This window comes from Phyllobates terribilis, unplaced genomic scaffold (genome assembly GCF_046119375.1).
Source record: "Phyllobates terribilis strain yellow unplaced genomic scaffold, ASM4611937v1 Scaffold_2__4_contigs__length_985480577, whole genome shotgun sequence".
NCBI lineage: Eukaryota > Metazoa > Chordata > Amphibia > Anura > Dendrobatidae > Phyllobates > Phyllobates terribilis.
In genome coordinates this window covers 261,612,809-261,630,370 of record NW_027362762.1, presented here as the reverse complement: position 1 = coordinate 261,630,370, position 17,562 = coordinate 261,612,809, and the positions used below count along the sequence as shown (strand labels likewise).

General features: G+C 40.1%; 1 protein-coding gene across 3 annotated transcripts in view; it reads left to right on the top strand.

Annotated features, from left to right (window-relative positions):
• TBC1D4 (TBC1 domain family member 4) overlaps positions 1-17,562 on the top strand; it is a 163,434-nt gene that overhangs the window by 83,588 nt on the left and 62,284 nt on the right. For all 3 annotated transcript variants that reach the window (XM_073663974.1, XM_073663975.1, XM_073663973.1), the window contains exons 2-3: positions 6,064-6,657; positions 13,459-13,548. In XM_073663974.1, coding sequence (XP_073520075.1) covers positions 6,064-6,657; positions 13,459-13,548 — 684 coding nt within the window. The remainder of the gene's footprint in view (positions 1-6,063; positions 6,658-13,458; positions 13,549-17,562) is intronic.

The following is a 17,562-nucleotide window of genomic DNA, read 5'->3' as shown; positions in this document are numbered from 1 at the left end:
AGGTATAATACCAATTTAGATAAATGCTGAGGAAAGATACAAAATATACCGTAACCTGCATGTGAAGCATCAATACATCAATGCAACCAGATGAAACCAGGGGAACATGCAGAGAGAAGAGAAAGTGCCTGATGGAAGGAGCCCCCGCATATCGCTACCACTATGCAGCTTTGTCAAGGGTATAAGGGCTCTTTCAAAAATCATTGCTTTACAAAGTAATTTCCAAATATTGGAATCTTTCCATCCGGACGATCTTCATTGGCAGTTAAGAAGAGTTAATGTTGATTCACAGCTGTTGCTACAAAATCCGTGCATGTCAGCAAGGCCTTATATAGATGTATATAAAGGTCGCTAAAAGCTGGTGTCACATGAGTATAAGAAATGTGCAAATGTTTCTAGATCCTTATCATGCCATTCTTTATTGTCATTAGATCCATAGTTAGGTGTGGACTTGGTAACTTTGTGATACCAGTATCATCTGTTGATAATTCCAGTGTATATACCTCCACTATTTATTCTCCTGTGCAGTTTGCCTGTCTAAAGTCTTTCAATATAGTAAATAGTGAGAAAAATGTAACAAAGATAAGAACAAATATAACAATGATGAAAATAATACCGTGCGCCCCCCCCCCCCCCCCAAAAAAAAGCCCATATCACATCAAATCCAAAATCGTCATTGAGTTGCATTCATACATTGTGGTCAAATCATAAATACCAAAACATTTTTAATTCACTTAAAGATTTCTGTACCTGGATGAATTGCTGAACATTTGCTGATGCTAAGTTTAAAGCTATGGGGAGGATATCTATATAAAACTTAAGAGGAATCTGTCATCAGGTTTTTGCTATGTAATCTGTGAGTAGCATGATGTGGGGTCAGAGATCCTGATTCCAGGAATGTGTCTCTTACTAGCCTGCCTTGTGAAGTTTTGATAAAATCACAGTTTTAGCTGCTGCATAAATAGCAGTTCTCTGAATGCTGAGCTCTGTATAACTCCACTCACTCCACTGATTTACAGCTTTTTGTGTACACTGGGCATTGGCAGGAATCTGCTAATCAGTGTTGGGGGGTTACTCAAAGCAGGACGACTACATGGCACGAGACAACTAGTCCTGCACTGATAATCTCCTCCTGATAAACACTGAGTTTATTGAAACTGCAACACACAGACCAGTAAGTGACACATCGCTGGAATTAGGATCTCTGCCCCCACATCATGTTGCTCTCATATTACATAGCAAAAGTCTGCTAACAGATTCCCTTAAATGGGGTGAAGTCATATAAAATTGCATTTTTTTAATACATTTTTGAGCTTATTATTGTTCCAGCAAACTACCTAAAGATAGAATGTGACAAACAAGATATCCCCTCTAATTTTTAAGAATTCTAAAGCTTTTAGCCTTTTTATGATTTATTAAAAAATATTTTAGTAGAACTACAAAGTAATGACCTTTTATGAAAATGTACAGTTTGGTCTGGACATCAAAGATCAAAGTATCCCAAGATATCATGGAAGGGGCAAGTGACAGATGAAAGGGGCAAGTGACAGATGACTGCAGATCGGTAAACTGTTATTGGTTGGCAGTCAGTTGAATACCTTTTAACACAGGCAGACAAAAGCAAGTGAGGCGTACTGAGTGATCTATAGTAGATCACTCAGTGCACATAGGATGCCACAGCTCTCATTAGGCTAAGGCCCCACTATCCGTATTTGGTCAGTATTTTTTCTCAGGAGTGGGAGCCAAAACCAGGAGTGGGTGATAAATGCAGAATTGGTGACTTATTTCTATTATACCTTTTTTCTGATTGTTCCTCACCTGGTTTTGGCTCCCACTCCTGAGAAAAAATACTGACCGAATACTGATAGTGGGGCCATGACCATAAGGTCAGATTCAAACGACTATGGATCTCTATGCAATGGCCTGCTGCCGGTCTCTATTTGACAGCCTTAGATATGTCCATGAGACTTCTGAGTTCAGGAGTTCCTAGGCCATGAATGTGGACTAAAGAAGGAATAGAAAACTATTCCAGTCACTTTCAGCATACAGTGGTGGCCAAAAGTATTGGCACCCCTGCAATTCTGTCAGATAATACTCAGTTTCTTTCTGAAAATGATTGCAATCACAAATTCTTTGGTATTATTATCTTCATTTAATTTGTCTTCAATGAAAAAACACAAAAAGAATTGTCCTAAAGCCAAATTGGATAAAATTCCACACCAAACCTAAAAAAGGGGGTGGACAAAAGTATTGGCACTGTTTGAAAAATCATATGATGCTTCTCTAATTCGTGTAATAAACAGCACCTGTAACTTACCTGTGGCACCTAACAGATGTTGGCAATAACTAAATCACACTTGCAGCCTGTTAACATGGATTAAAGTTGACTCAACCTCTGTCCTGTGTCCTTGTGTGTACCACATTGAGCATGGAGAAAAGAAAGAAGACCAAAGAACTGTCTGAGGACTTGAGAAACCAAATTGTGAGGAAGCATGAGCAATCTCAAGGCTACAAGTCCATCTCCAAAGACCTGAATGTTCCTGTGTCTTCCGTGCGCAGTGTCATCAAGAAGTTTAAGGCTAACCTCCCTAGATGTGGACGGAAAAGAAAAATTGACGAGAGATTTCAACGCAAGATTGTGCGGATGGTGGATAAAGAACTGCGACTAACATCCAAACAAGTTCAAGCTGCCCTGCAGTCCGAGGGTACAACAGTGTCAACGCGTACTATCCGTCAGCATCTGAATGAAAAGGGACTGTATGGTAGGATACACAGGAAGACCCCACTTCTTACCCCGAGACATAAAAAAGCCAGGCTGGAGTTTGCCAAAACTTACCTGAGAAAGCCTAAAACGTTTTGGAAGAATGTTCTCTGGTCAGATGAGACAAAAGTAGAGCTTTTTGGGAAAAAGCATCAACATAGAGTGTACAGGAAAAAAAAAGAGGCATTCAAAGAAAAGAACACAGTCCCTACAGTCAAACATGGCGGAGGTTCCCTGATGTTTTGGGGTTGCTTTGCTGCCTCTGGCACTGGACTGCTTGACCGTGTGCATGGCATTATGAAGTCTGAAGACTACCAACAAATTTTGCAGCATAATGTAGGGCCCAGTGTGAGAAAGCTGGGTCTCCCTCAGAGGTCATGGGTCTTCCAGCAGGACAATGACCCAAAACACACTTCCAAAAGCACTATAAAATGGTTTGAGAGAAAGCACTGGAGACTTCTAAGGTGGCCAGCAATGAGTCCAGACCTGAATCCCATAGAACACCTGTGGAGAGATCTGAAAATGGCAGTTTGGAGAAGGCACCCTTCAAATATCAGGGACCTGGAGCAGTTTGCCAAAGAAGAATGGTCTACAATTCCAGCAGAGCATTGTAAGAAACTCATTGATGGTTACCGGAAGCGGTTGTTCGCAGTTATTTTGGCTAAAGGTTGTGCAACCAAGTATTAGGCTGAGGGTGCCAATACTTTTGTCTGGCCCATTTTTGGAGTTTTGTGTGAAATGATCAATGATTTGATTTTTGCTTCTTTCTCTTTTGTGTTTTTTCCTTGCAAGCAAATTAAATGAAGATAATAAGACCAAAGAATTTGTGATTGCAATCATTTTCAGGAAGAAACTGAGTATTATCTGACAGAATTGCAGGGGTGCCAATACTTTTGGCCACCACTGTACAATTCCCAACACAAAAGATCATTGTTCTTGGCGGTGCATCGTCCTGTGTAAACTCGTATAATAGGAACAAGTGCACTAATTCTGCATTTATCATCCTCTCCTGGTTTTGTCTCCCACTCCTGAGAAAAAATACTGACCGAATACTGATAGTGGGGCCATAGCCTATGCCTGCAAATTTTGTTTGTGTGGATTGCTGGACAAGCGTTTACTGGTCTGATCACCTACAGAATGCTGTAAATCACCCAAATCACTGTCAAAATGTGATTGTTTTAGTACCAAGAAATAACAATCATCTGCAATTAACTTTGTTGCGTTTATTATTAGCTGGATCAGCGGATTAGTTTGACCCAGGTTACATGTGACTCACAGATTTCACTATTCCATACGTCTTAGGAAAAATACTGGACATGAGACTGGAGAACTACAAATGATCCGGTGTTTATAGTGCAGCAGAATTCACAGTTGATATAACTCATCCATTACTGTATTATCAGGTGCAAAAATGCAGCTTTTTTTCCTCTTAATTTTTTTTCTTCAAGGTGCCTGCCCCATATTAGCAATCTGCCCTGATTAATGTGTTTTTTTTTATGCGTTTTCTCCCTTTTTTTAATGAGTTTTTGGTGCAGATTTGAAGCAGTCTTTTTTTCTTTCATTTTTTTTTACCACAGAAATGCTGGGAATCTGCTCTTAAAAAAGCAACTGCATTTTTTTACATGTGTTTTTTTCAGACTCCCCATTAGAAGCCTGAAAGGAAAAAAATGCACCAGAAAGTTCATCAGCGTCTTTAAACACAGTAGGCATGGGTTTCATGAAATCACTTCCACTTTGCTTTAACTGTTGAATGCAGTGGATTTTCTGCATACAAAAAATACAACGTGCCGATATATTGCAGAGGTTTGTTACTGGTTCATTCACACGATTGGTTTCCAGATGTCTATGTGCTTTCTGCATAACCAATCCCATTCAGATGAATGGATCTAGTGTTCAACCCTAGAAATTTCTTCAGCAAAACTTTAATGGTGTCCGTCAGGTCTCCATCACGGTGTCTGCCATGTTATCCAACAAAACATTGCAGCATGCTCTGCTATTTTGTACAGTTTTTGTTTGGATGGAGAAAGTTATATTTTTTAAGTGGGAAACCCATTTAATTTTATCTTTAGGAAAAGTAATGTCCCGTGCGAGAAAGCACAAGGAAACAAAAAATTGAAAGACTTGTGTAAACAATATCAAGACACAATGTACAACCTTAATCTTCTGTTGCCACATGTCTATGAAGACCTCAGTCTTCTCACTTGTTTCAGAGACATTTTAGAAAAATTGCATTCGTTATGGTTGATAAGGTGGCACCCCATATTTTAAGTGGGTGGTGTTGATGACATTATGACCCCACACACTTCTGAGACACGTGCACAATTGTTAGGTGTTGTGCACATGTTCTTACCATTAGAATAAGACACATACAGTACATGATACCTACCGATCGATCATACACATGTGTCAACCGGTGTGTGCGGCTATAACCGCCATTATCACTGAAGTGAGCTACGCCACATAACTTGGGATAGCCCCATTAACAGGAAGCCATGTCTCCTTAGTCCACTAATATCCACTGTACAATATTCTGATATGTGCCTATGACAACTATAGGGTCCCTTGAATTGCTGTTTTTTTTTTTTTTTTTGCTTTTTGACTCTTTTTCTCAGGCAGACGGCCACCTTACCTGCAAAGGTTTATAGGTAAAGGCCCATTTTGGTGAGATGATAATCTTTCCCAGTCATTGGCCAGGTAAATGTCTGCTATCACCCGACAAGTGAGCAAAACATTCATCATTGTTACCAGCGGCACATCGCCACGTGCACACAGGGAATGTGCTGCCCACAAGATGATGCTGTATGTGGACAGAACGATCATATTAGCGATCTGTTCCCATCAGTTTTCATCAGCACATGTAAACAGGCTAGTAAACGAGCGCCAATTGACGTGTGTAATCGATCAGCATTCATTAACGGAACAATATCTGCTCTTATAAATGGGCTTTTAGAGGCTGGTTTGTATATTGCCAAGCTCCCTGGCCCTTCCTTGCCAAGTTGGGCCATGAGCTGAAGACCTGAAGAATCTGAATAGCCAGCTTGTTAGCAATGTGAGCAATGTCCTGATCACTTCTATGCTGAATTAGCATTTTGTTGAGAAAGGGAAAATCCACTTGCCAAAAATCAACCGACACTGTTGTACATCCTAGTCTCAGGTATTACGATATGTATTGTTTTATAAAGGACAGATAAGATAAGGACACCCCTAATATTAGAGATCAGTAACAAAATGACCTCTGCCAAGTAATAGACAAGTAAAACTTCTATACACATGCCTAATTCTTGTGCTCTCTTTCTATTCAGGTTTCCACAGTCATCAGTAGCATTCGTCAGGTTTCCAAGGTTGCCCTGAAGGAAGACTCAAAGCCCAACAAAGACAGTGAAGATGCCTTTTATAATTCACAGAAGTTTGAGGTTTTATATTGTGGGAAGGTGGTAATTGCCCATAAAAATGCCCCTTCAACTCTTATTGATGACTGTATCGAGAAATTCTCTCTACACGAACGTCAGCGTCTGAAGCTGCTGAGCGAGCAACGCAGTGTGGACTCCAGCTGTGACCTCACGTTGGCTGAGACCAACTTTCCGCTCTCTCCATCTGATAGTACATTTCAGGATCTGGACACTGACTCTAATGCCAATTCTGCCTCCAGGAACCATTCAGGGATATTTACAGTAGGTAGCCAGAGCAATCTTGCTGGTATGCGGGTATCTTTTCCAGAGAGGATACTTGAAGACTCAGGCTTTGAGGATCAGCAGGAGTTTAGGTCTCGATGTAGTAGTGTTACTATTCAGAAGAAGGTGTATGATGGAAAAATACAGTCAAGAAGAAGACATGCAAGTGCACCAAGCCATGTACAACCGTCTGACTCTGAGAAAAACAGAACAATGCTCTTTCAGGTATGTACAAATCTAGAAAAACTCCATGAAGGTTCTCTGTTTCAGCATTTTAAACTTTTTTTTCCCAAAGTGCATGCCTTTTTAGCTAAGAATAATTTTTGCAATACATTCATATTTGAATCATTGGCTTTAAAACATCTATGTATTACATTACACATCTAGCATCAAAATGGGCTGATGGTGGATCTATGGCATGGTCTGTATCCTTTATCTTTATTCTCCTAATCTCTTCTAAATGCCCCTTCACCTGAACAAATAATTATCAGAACAAGGGTTCAAAATAACTGATTGTTGGCTGATTGGGTTGTTCAGGTGTCCCAAAGATCATTGTCATTGGCAGTGCCTCACCACAGGTATAGGGTGTTTTGCTGACATTATAAATGCTGTATATGGGGATGGAATGATTACAATTATCAATTGTGCAGTCCCAATACAGTTTGTATGGGGCTGTGTAAAAAGGCATTAAATGAGCCCTGATTGACTTATTTTGTCCATCAGCACTTGTTATCGGTGCCCATGGCTGCCCTTGTAAATCCAGTTTAAGATGATTTATGGCCACCTTTGTTTCTACTCCAGATTTTTAAGGATACCCAGAAAAAATTTATAGATGCAGCAAAAATGTGAGAGTTACGTTATAAACCAATCTTTATTCAACAAAACTAAAATTGAGACCAATCAAAAAAAGACAAAAACGTGGATAGTGAAATAGACCTTATCTAGTTTAAGTTATTATATTGTATATTATAAGCACTATCCTAATAAAATGTTGGACAATTAAGTAGCCCTACCCGTTTTACCAGTATCAATAAGTTGACATCTAAACAGTCCTATTGACATATACAAAGGAATTGTGATATTTGTTGATTCTAATTGCAGTAGACCCAATGTATCTCTCCCATATAGGTACAAAATCCTGAGTATAAATAGTCACAAATTTAGATCTAACCCACAATTTCAGAAAAGAGAATTGAACACGGGGTCACATGGGCCAACAGTAGTTGCGCGCAAATCTTGAAAAACATTCTCTACCCCATAAGGCTACTTGCGCACGAACAGGAATAGCAGCACTTTGGATGCAGCGTACTTTCGCTGCGTTCTAATCACTCAGGTAAATCTGCATGTGTTCAGTGAACTATGCGGATTTACCGCATCGAACGACATTCTATTGTCGAAATTTCTGTAGCCGAAATTAACATGCTGCAGCTCGTGAACCCGCACCGCTGGTGAGTTTACGCAGCGATAAATAGAAGCATAGTGGGCATGGAATTTCTATAAATCTCATCCACTGAGCTTGTAATGTAGAACGCATAGTTCTAGACCCAGCGCAGATGCGCTGCGTACAAAACGCTGCTATTTCTGATGGTGGGCACATTGCCTAAGACATGTGTTCAGTAACTAGCCGACAAAACAGATGTACTCATATAATTGAATATAGGTTTACAAGACAAGTCCAGCAGTGGACAAAAATACTGAAAATACAGCCGGGACCCCTATGAGACAAAGTGAAAAATGGAACAAATGAACAAATCTGCTGATACAGTTAAATGACAAGTGGTACTGTATGAAATAAAGCTGCTATGGAACCTAATAAAAATCAGGTTACCTACTTCTCAAATATACAGTAGTGAAATATAGAAGTGGAACGATCTCACCTCTGTAATTGGTGTCAAGATGGCAGGGTCAGTCAGTGGTGGCATCATTATGCATTCTTTATGTAGGGAGACAAACAAGATGACCCAAGGTATTGTCACCTAAATAACCCTATGTTCCCTGTATCACACTTGGTTCTGTTCATTCCTATGTGCCTCCCAACGCGTTTCCGCCACAGGACTCTAGGTGGTTATACTAGGCAGTTTGGCTATGGCTTGGGTTCAATTACCCTATGGACTTTTCTGAGTCTTATAGCAATTCCCCTGAAGAATCTTGGTCCTTTATTTCTTAGAGGAGATAAGATAATTCGTCTTCAGAAGTGTCTGTCGACTTCTTACTCCCCTTTTCTTAGGGCTCAATTAAACAAGCAAACTATTTGGCCAATCACAGGCTTGTGTAAACATGCTGACAATCACCCAATCAACAAACGCTCATTTGTGATTGGATCATTCATGGCGGAAACAAAGATCATCGTTCTCGGAAACACAATGCCCTTTGTGCTACCAATCTCAATGATATACAATGATTGTATTAACAATCGATCTGTGTGCACAGAATTTGGGTCGGTGTGCTTGTTTGTAGCCAATTGTTTGTCATTAAATGCCTGCTATTGGTTCATGTAAATGGTCTTTACTGTCTTAGATGATGAGTATCTAAAGAGTATGGCGACCCTAAAGCTTTTGATAATTGTCAAACAAGTGATTAGCTTGCCCAACATAGCAGTGCTTTCATGGCTTCCTCTGAGAACGGGAGTACATTCAGGAATTTAACTCCTTTTAATTAGTAATCTCACCGATTGGCAAAGACCTTTGATGTGATCACTGAGGATTCCCTATTTGTAGAGGTCCCACAGTCCTCAAGGCTGTCTGGCCATACATTATCCTACATAATAGATTTATGGCGCCCCAAACTTACCAATATCAGCGGGTTTGGAGGACAGTCTAATATGTATTGGGACCCCCCAAACAATTGATTTTTGGGGGAGTTAAGGATCTGGCAATTCCGATTTCAGACTGCAGATCATTCTCTTCTTCCAGAGGTAAGCTACCGCCAGACATGTCTACTTGCAGCTTTTTCGCAGAGAACACCAGCCAAATGAGCGTTCCTGTTTATGGGAGAGATGGCCCATGTCTGCCAACCAAACAACCGGCCCATCCATCGTTCAGCTGACAGGCACCTACTGTGCATGGCGGCTTAAGGGTGCATTTTTTTACACTTGCTACTGACGGTTGTTAAAAGACAGTCTATTGGTTACATGTTATCCTATTTAGACCAGCCGACCACATGCACTTCCTAGCATCACTAGTATGATCGTTCTGTGTGCTTAGGCTGTCATTGTTCTCAGCAGAATGTGTTCTGTTTCCACAAGATGGTGGGCAGCTGAGAATGATCATTTTTAAGCAAGCTTAAAGATCATTTCACCTGACAAACGAGTATTTGGTTGGGTGATTGGCAGCCTGTTTACACAGGAAAATAATCGGGAACTCTCATAGTCGATTATTGGCCTTTGAAAATGCATGTTTAGTACATGCATAATGTAAACGGTAAAAAAGGGCATGCAATAAACAAGCAATAAACAATATTAGTTATGTAATGTTTATGGCATTAGGCAATTGTAAAAGTACAAAACAAAAGCACAATAACATATTCAATTTTGCTACATGTGCACTTTAACAGATTTGTCGCAGATGATTCCAGAGAAAATATGGCTTAGAATAAGTTGTAAAAAATTTGCAACGAAATCGCATGATTTTGTGCAGATTTTACTGGTGGATTCTACAATGGGAAAAATGATACCTGCTTTCTGCCTCTGCTATGGAGACATCCCTGTGCCCCCCAGCAGGTCCCTGCACCTCTGACTCCTTGTAATGACATGCTGACACATATGAATGCTGAGGACTGTGACTTGTGTCAACACATCACCAGAATAAGTTAGTAATCCAAGACCGCCTATAGAACAAGGGAAACCTCGCCGCAAGTGAGGTACTGTAAATGAAGGGAATGGTAGGAATAGTCATTTTTTATTTTTATTTTAGACAATTTTTCACACCTGCAGTTTTTGCTGTGGATCTGCAGATAATCTCCTGTAAAATCTGCAACACCAGCTGCTTCTGTAATTTGCTGAAGATTTTATTTTTTGCAAATCTGAAGAGAAAATCTGCAGAAGTTCCTTTATTTGTGGACTTACCTTTACATCCTATTTGGAGCTAATACACTTCTTAACATTGAATTTGAAACACCAAGGAGGAATAGATGTGTAATTATGAAAATCATAGGATTATTAAAAATTTTATTTCCTTTTTTTTTCAGAATTTTTCAAAACATTTCAATTTATTTAGTATCGAGTATGAGTGCTGCTATCCATGAGGTTATTAATGGTTGTCTGAGGAATGTTCTGCCACGCTGAATGCACTTGGGCATGCAAATCATCAAGATCTGCTGCTGGCAGCTCCCTTTGCAGTTGCCAACCAATGACGTCTCAGATGTGTTCAATGGGAGAAAAGATGCTGCAGGGCATGGCAGTACATTTGAGCCATTCAGGCTGCTCACAGCAGCACGAGCCACATGCAGTCTGGTGTTGTCATTTGAATAAAAGCTCCTGATACAGTTTGTAGAACTACTCAAACCAAATTAATGTAATGCTGAGCTGTCAGTGTACCTGGAAAGAAGACTCTAGGGGTCAGGCTACTATCCATAATCCCAAGAGTGTGACACTCCCATGTGATGGCCTTTTCATGGCATTGCCCACGTGGCCACCAGACAAATCTTTGGCTAACATTGCGTTCAAGACAAAAGCAAAACTCATTACTCAAGAGGATAGACCTTCATTCCAGCCTCTACTGCTCCATTCCAGCCTTCGGTCTCCACCTGGAAACCATGTGGGCAACTCAATGAAGAGGCCTTCACGAGGAAACATCACACTGGTCATATTAACGGGCTTATCATGTGGGGGTGGAATCAGTGACACAGCCATTACTCCAAAGTATTCCAGGAGCTGTTCTTCACTGCAAAAACACCAGGCCACATGTAGCTCGTGAGCAACCTGCATGGCTTAAGTGTGGTACCATGATATGCAGTGTCTTTCTACTTGTCTTCCATCGAGCTCATCTGGGATGTTATTGGTGTTCAGTTGCAAAGGGAGCTGCCAGCAGCGGATAATGATGATTTGCGCACCTAGGTGCATTCAGTGTGGCAGAACATTCCTCAGAAAACCATTACTAACCTCATTGATAGCAGCCAAGGCTTGTAAGTGTATATATTACTACATGTGACGCTCATACTCAATACTGAATAAATCGTATTGTTTTGAAAATTTTGTTTCCATTTTTTCATCATCTGCATATAATTAACATATCTATCGATCCTGTAATTTCCATAATTCTACGATTTTTCCTTCCTGTCAGTTGCAATTTCACTCTTGAGGAGCGTATATTTCTGTACAGCATATACAACCCCTGGCAAAAATTATGGAATCACCGGGCTCGGAGGATGTTCATTCAGTTGTTTAATGTTGTTGAAAAAAAGCAGGTCACAGACATGGCACAAAACTAAAGTCATTTCAAATGGCAACTTTATGGCTTTAAGAAACACTAAAAGAAATCAAGATAAAAAATGTGGTACTCAGTAAGGGTCAGTTTTTTCAGACCGAGCAGAGGTAAAAAATTATGGAATCACTCAATTCTGAGGAAAAAATTATGGAATCACCCTGTAAATTTTAATTTCCAAAACTAGCATCAAATTAGATCTGCTCATAGTTTGCATCTAAAAAGGAGTGATCACACCTTGGAGAGCTGTTGCACCAAGTGGACTGACATGAATCATGGCTCCAACACGAGAGATGTCAATTGAAACAAAGGAGAGGATTATCAAACTTTTAAAAGAAGGTAAATCATCACACAATGTTGCAAAAGATGTTGGTTGTTCACAGTTAGATGGGTCTAAAATCTAGACCAAATACAAACAACATGGGAAGGTTGTTAAAGGCAAACATACTGGTAGACCAAGGAAGACATCAAAGCATCAAGACCGGAAACTTAAAGCAATATGTCTCCAAAACAGGAAATGCACAACAAAACAAATGAGGAACGAATGGGAGGAAACTGGAGTCAATGTCTGTGACCGAACTGTAAGAAACCGCCTAAAGGAAATGGGATTTACATACAGAAAAGCTAAACATAAGCCATCATTAACACCTAAACAGAAAAAAACAAGGTTACAATGGGCTAAGGAAAAGCAACCGTGGACTGTGGATGACTGGATGAAAGTCATATTCAGTGATGAATCGCGAATCTGCATTGGGCAAGCTGATGATGCTGGAACTTTTGTTTGGTGCCGTTCCAATGAGATTTATAAAGATGACTCCATGAAGAGAACATGCAAATTTTCACAGTCATTGATGATATGGGGCAGCATGTCAGGTAAAGGCACTGGGGAGATGGCTGTCATTACATCTTCAATAAATGCCCAAGTTTACATTGATATTTTGGACAGTTTTCTTATCCCATCAATTGAAAGGATGTTTGGGGATGATGACATCATTTTTCAAGATGATAATGCATCCTGCCATAGAGCAAAAACTGTGAAAACATTCCTTGAAAGAAGACACATAAGGTCAATGTCATGGCCTGCAAATAGTCCGGATCTCAATCCAATTGAAAATCTTTGGTGAAAGTTGAAGAAAATGGTCCATGACAAGGCTCCAACAGCAATCAGAGAAAGTTGGAGCCAGATTGATGAAGAGTACTGTTTGTCACTCATTAAGTCCATGCCTCAGAGACTGCAAGCTGTTATTAAAGCCAGAGGTGGTGCAACAAAATACTAGTGATGTACTGGAGTGTTCTTTTGTGTGTTTGTTTTTCATGATTCCATAATTTTTTCCTCAGAATTGAGTGATTCCATAATTTGAAATTACTTTAGTTTTGTGCTATGTCTGTGATGTGCTTTTTTTCAACAACATTAAACAACTGAATGAACATCCTCCGAGCCCTGTGATTCCATAATTTTTGCCAAGGGTTGTATGTGTAATATGTATATGTCTGTGTATTTTTGCATTAAAGGACATTTTTGTAAAAAGTGTGACCCAATTTCAATGTTGAGGAGTGTACATTAGTTACCACGATTTTAGTGCTAATAATAACATTTATTTTCCAGGTTGGAAGGTTTGAAATTAATCTCATAAGTCCTGACACCAAATCTGTAGTCCTGGAAAAGAACTTTAAAGATATCTCCTCATGTTCTCAGGTAAGTGTCTGGGTACTGCATGCTCCTGTTTGTGTGTAGTTAGTCTAGACTCTAGAGTGGAGATTTTGCCTGACTTCTTGATTAGACAATGCCTTTATGGCTGCATTAAATGAGGCCTGCCCAAGAACTAAATGAAAAACATTCTAGAAAGGATAAAAATTTACACTGTGAGCTTTTTTTGCAGTACCATCCAGATGATTAATGAAAATAAAATGGAAGTTCCCTAACATTAATTTGAAGGCTGTATAGTCAGTGCACTTGCACCCAATTCTTTAAAAATTGTCTGTCACTAGAACAACCATCTCCATCTAATGCCAGCACTGTCAGGTTCATTAAAGGGGTTGTCTGGTTATGATAGAGGTCTGCAGGCATTCTGTTTGACTGCAGACTTCTGAATCCTGACATTGACTGCCATATTTTGACTATAAGTGCCTGGCTTCTCTCAATATAAATGAATTGAGAGAAACCAAGCATGCCTAGTCAGCATGTGACAGCATGTTTGTAAATTGCATGCTTACAATACCAGTGAATCCTGACATCGTACACAGCACACACTGTCGGATTTCATTAGTCTGTAGTCTTATAGAATGACTGCAGATTTATATCAGAAGACCAGACAACCCCTTTAAACAATACTAAGTGCTTGTTTGAATGTGTCTAGACTCCCGTTGTATTTGGCTCAACTTCGAGGTGGACTGCCAGCACAGTGAAGTGTCAAGTGACACCTCCTATTATACTCTTCAGTGGGTGAGGAGGAGTGAGGAGCAGAGTCAGAAAACAGGCAGAGGTAGAAAGAGAAAGATTGTGCTGAGCTCGCTATCAAGTCTTTTACCTCACCCCAGAGCTGAATTCACATCTACACTGTTCTGCTGCATAATTTCTTCCAGGCTGCTTCTACTTCTGTCTGCGTGCTACATACAGAATGGAAAGAAGGAATCCATCTCTACATAATGGACTGTGCTGTGTTTGGAGACATTATAGCAGCTACTTTCCGTACTAGCTCAGAGTCAGTTGAAAATTAAGAGATCAAGTCTGCAGAGGGGAAAACTGGTGAAAATTCAGGATAAAAGGCAGAAGAAATAGTTATCCTTCATGTACACATGCACACAGGACAGCTTATTCTGAAAAGTTTCTTCAAAGTACAGTTACCTTTTAAATAAATCTGTAGCATGATATTTGCAGTTCACATGGCATTTATCATAAAGTTCCTGACATTTAATCTGATATAAAGGACATTTAACAAAGCTCCAGTCTTATCCCATGTATTGGCTTGTAATTGTTTTCTTGGGGTTTAGGTTTTTGTAGTTTCCTGGGAGTCAATGCCCCATGTACTGACTTGTTTGTGAGATTGTTGTCGACATGTGCTTATACACCGCAGCCAATCTGAACAGAAAAAGCTGCAATATAAAATATTGTGAGGAAGAAGAAATGAAATTTCTGTCATCAGAAATGAGTCAGGAAATGTATTTCATCTTCTGACTCTACTTGACAGAACCAACACATGGGAATCTATGTTAGTCAGAAGTGGGCTAACTACGGTCCTCGGGCCCCATCAGGCCCTTTGGCTGTTCCTATCCAGCCCGCGGACCATGACGACAAAAAGGCTGGAAGCAGTGGCCCATGTGCTGCATTCCGTGGTTACCCTCCAAGTGGGGTCATCATTCTCTGTTGGGGGACTGTGGGGAATCATACTTTGTGTCGGGACCTTGGGGGCCATCATACTGAGTTGGGGTGATGATACTGTGTTTGGAGCTGTTGGGGTCATTATTCTGTGTTTTGGAGACTCTGGGGGTCATCAATCTGTGTTTGGAGGCTGTGGGAGATAATAATGTGGGGCTCATCATTCTGTGTTTGGAGGCTATGGGGGATCATACTGTGTTGGAGGTACTGTGAGGGTCATCATTTTGTTTTTGGGGGACTGTGGGGGTTATCATCCTATGTTTGAGGGCTGTGGGGGATCTCTTACTGTGTTGGGGGTACTGTGTGGGCCATCATTGTATTGGGAGCTGCGGGGGTCACCATTCTGTGTTTGAGAGCTGTGGGGAACCATACTGTGTGGTGGACATAGGAACCATTATAGTGTGTATGAGGGGCTGCGGGGTCCAGTATACTGTGTTGGAGCTGTGGGGACAAGTTATTTTTGGGTTAGCTTGTGATCATAGTTCAAGGGCTGAATAATGTTATAAACTGTAAAAATCAGTAAAGTATGTGGTTTTGGTTTGCTGAACAATAAGCAATAAAATTAAAATAATATGTTTCTGTTAATATTGAACAAAATTAATTTCAATGTATTTATTGGTTTGGCCCTCTGTAACATTCCTGGTCTCTTGTGTGTCCACTCGGGAAAATGAATTGCCCACCCTTGCTGTAAGGGAAATTACATCACTGCACAGCAACCGCCTAGTGAGCTGCATACACATACAGCAGCCAATCTGAGCACACAGAGCTGCTGTGTAAGCCAAGGCGGAGGATACAAGTAACGGGAACCCTTGGATTATATTTAGGACCGCCTTTGCAGAGAACATTACAATAATGTAGCAATAACCATAACCCATCCTACTGGAGCAAAAGTAAAAGCAATCGGCAAGACCAAACTGAAGATAATGAAATAACAGGTAGAGTAAGAGTCACCCTGGAGGGAGCGCTCCCTGGTGAATACAGTGGACTCATAGCTATGAATCCTTTAGATTGCATGAATGCTCAATTAGCCAGGCACAATCATTCTATGTCCTTTTTGCTAATATGAGAACGGACATGTTCCTGTAATATTTGGCCATTACATATTGCAGCATATTTTAGTGACACAGGTCCACTTTAATATTTCAGAGGTGATGGGATATGTGCACATAACGTCTTTTTTAGACTGGTCCACTCCGAAACCTCCCTGGAAAAGCGCCCAGAAAACCCTAAAAAGAATGAATATATTTCTATGTAAAAACACTGTTCATATGTTCAGTTTTTTTAGCGTATTTTAAACGATTCAGGTTTCCAAAGACATCATGTTATTAAAAGTGACTGGTCCATACGTCACACATTTTCTGCTTTGAAGAAGCTCTATACTGTACAATACAAGGCAATGGCATGGCTCAAAACAACGCTTGGGACAAAAATAACAAAAAAAATACAAATAAAAATGCTTCAGGGAAAAAAAACAGCGTTTTCTGACGTGTCTTCCTCTTAGTACACTTGGCAGGTTCATCTGCCTAAAAGAAATATTATATGTAAATGTCCATCTTCAAACACTGACATATTCACAGAAGATGTTTTTAGTCTGGCCTACTATTGCTTACTCCAATAACCAAAAATATGCAATTTATAGTTTTGTTACCCTTTTGTGTGGCAAAGGAGCCTGTCAGGAAAGGATTTTCCAAAATAATTTCCTTCATTCCTCAAGCTTGCCAAAATAAAAACAACAAATTGAACACTACCGCTTCTCCACTTCTTTGGTTGACTTGCTGTAGTGGTGACATCACAACTACAATGCATGTGACCGCTGCAGCCAATCCCTGGGCTCCACATTGTTGTAATGACTTCTCCAGCATATTCCTGTAGTATGCTATCAGTACATAGGGCTGCGTCTCTAGGTAAGAGATCTACCTGTATTTATTTATTTTTTTAAGACCCCAATGGGAATTCCTACATAAGCCCTACGTGCTTAGCACAATAAGCAACCAACTATAGTTTGTACCCACTAAGATCTATGGAAAGCACAGTAAATAAATCACCTGGACATCTTCCTTTGTGGCTATCTATATGAAGTGGTGTCAGCTTTGTTCTCCTGAATATTGACAATGCTTTGTATTACGCCAAGTCATGGCAACCAGTAAGGTGAAGGTGACTGGATTAAGGATTTAGCCTCCTCTATTGAATAAATAGATTATTGTAAGAGGCTTTGGGCTCACTCGCAAACAAAATCCAAATTAAAAGCTACTTGGCGTTTATAATGGGCAAATTGCTACTTAATATGAAACATAATTGCAGTATCAGTTATTATGATGTAGAAAAGAAAGAAAA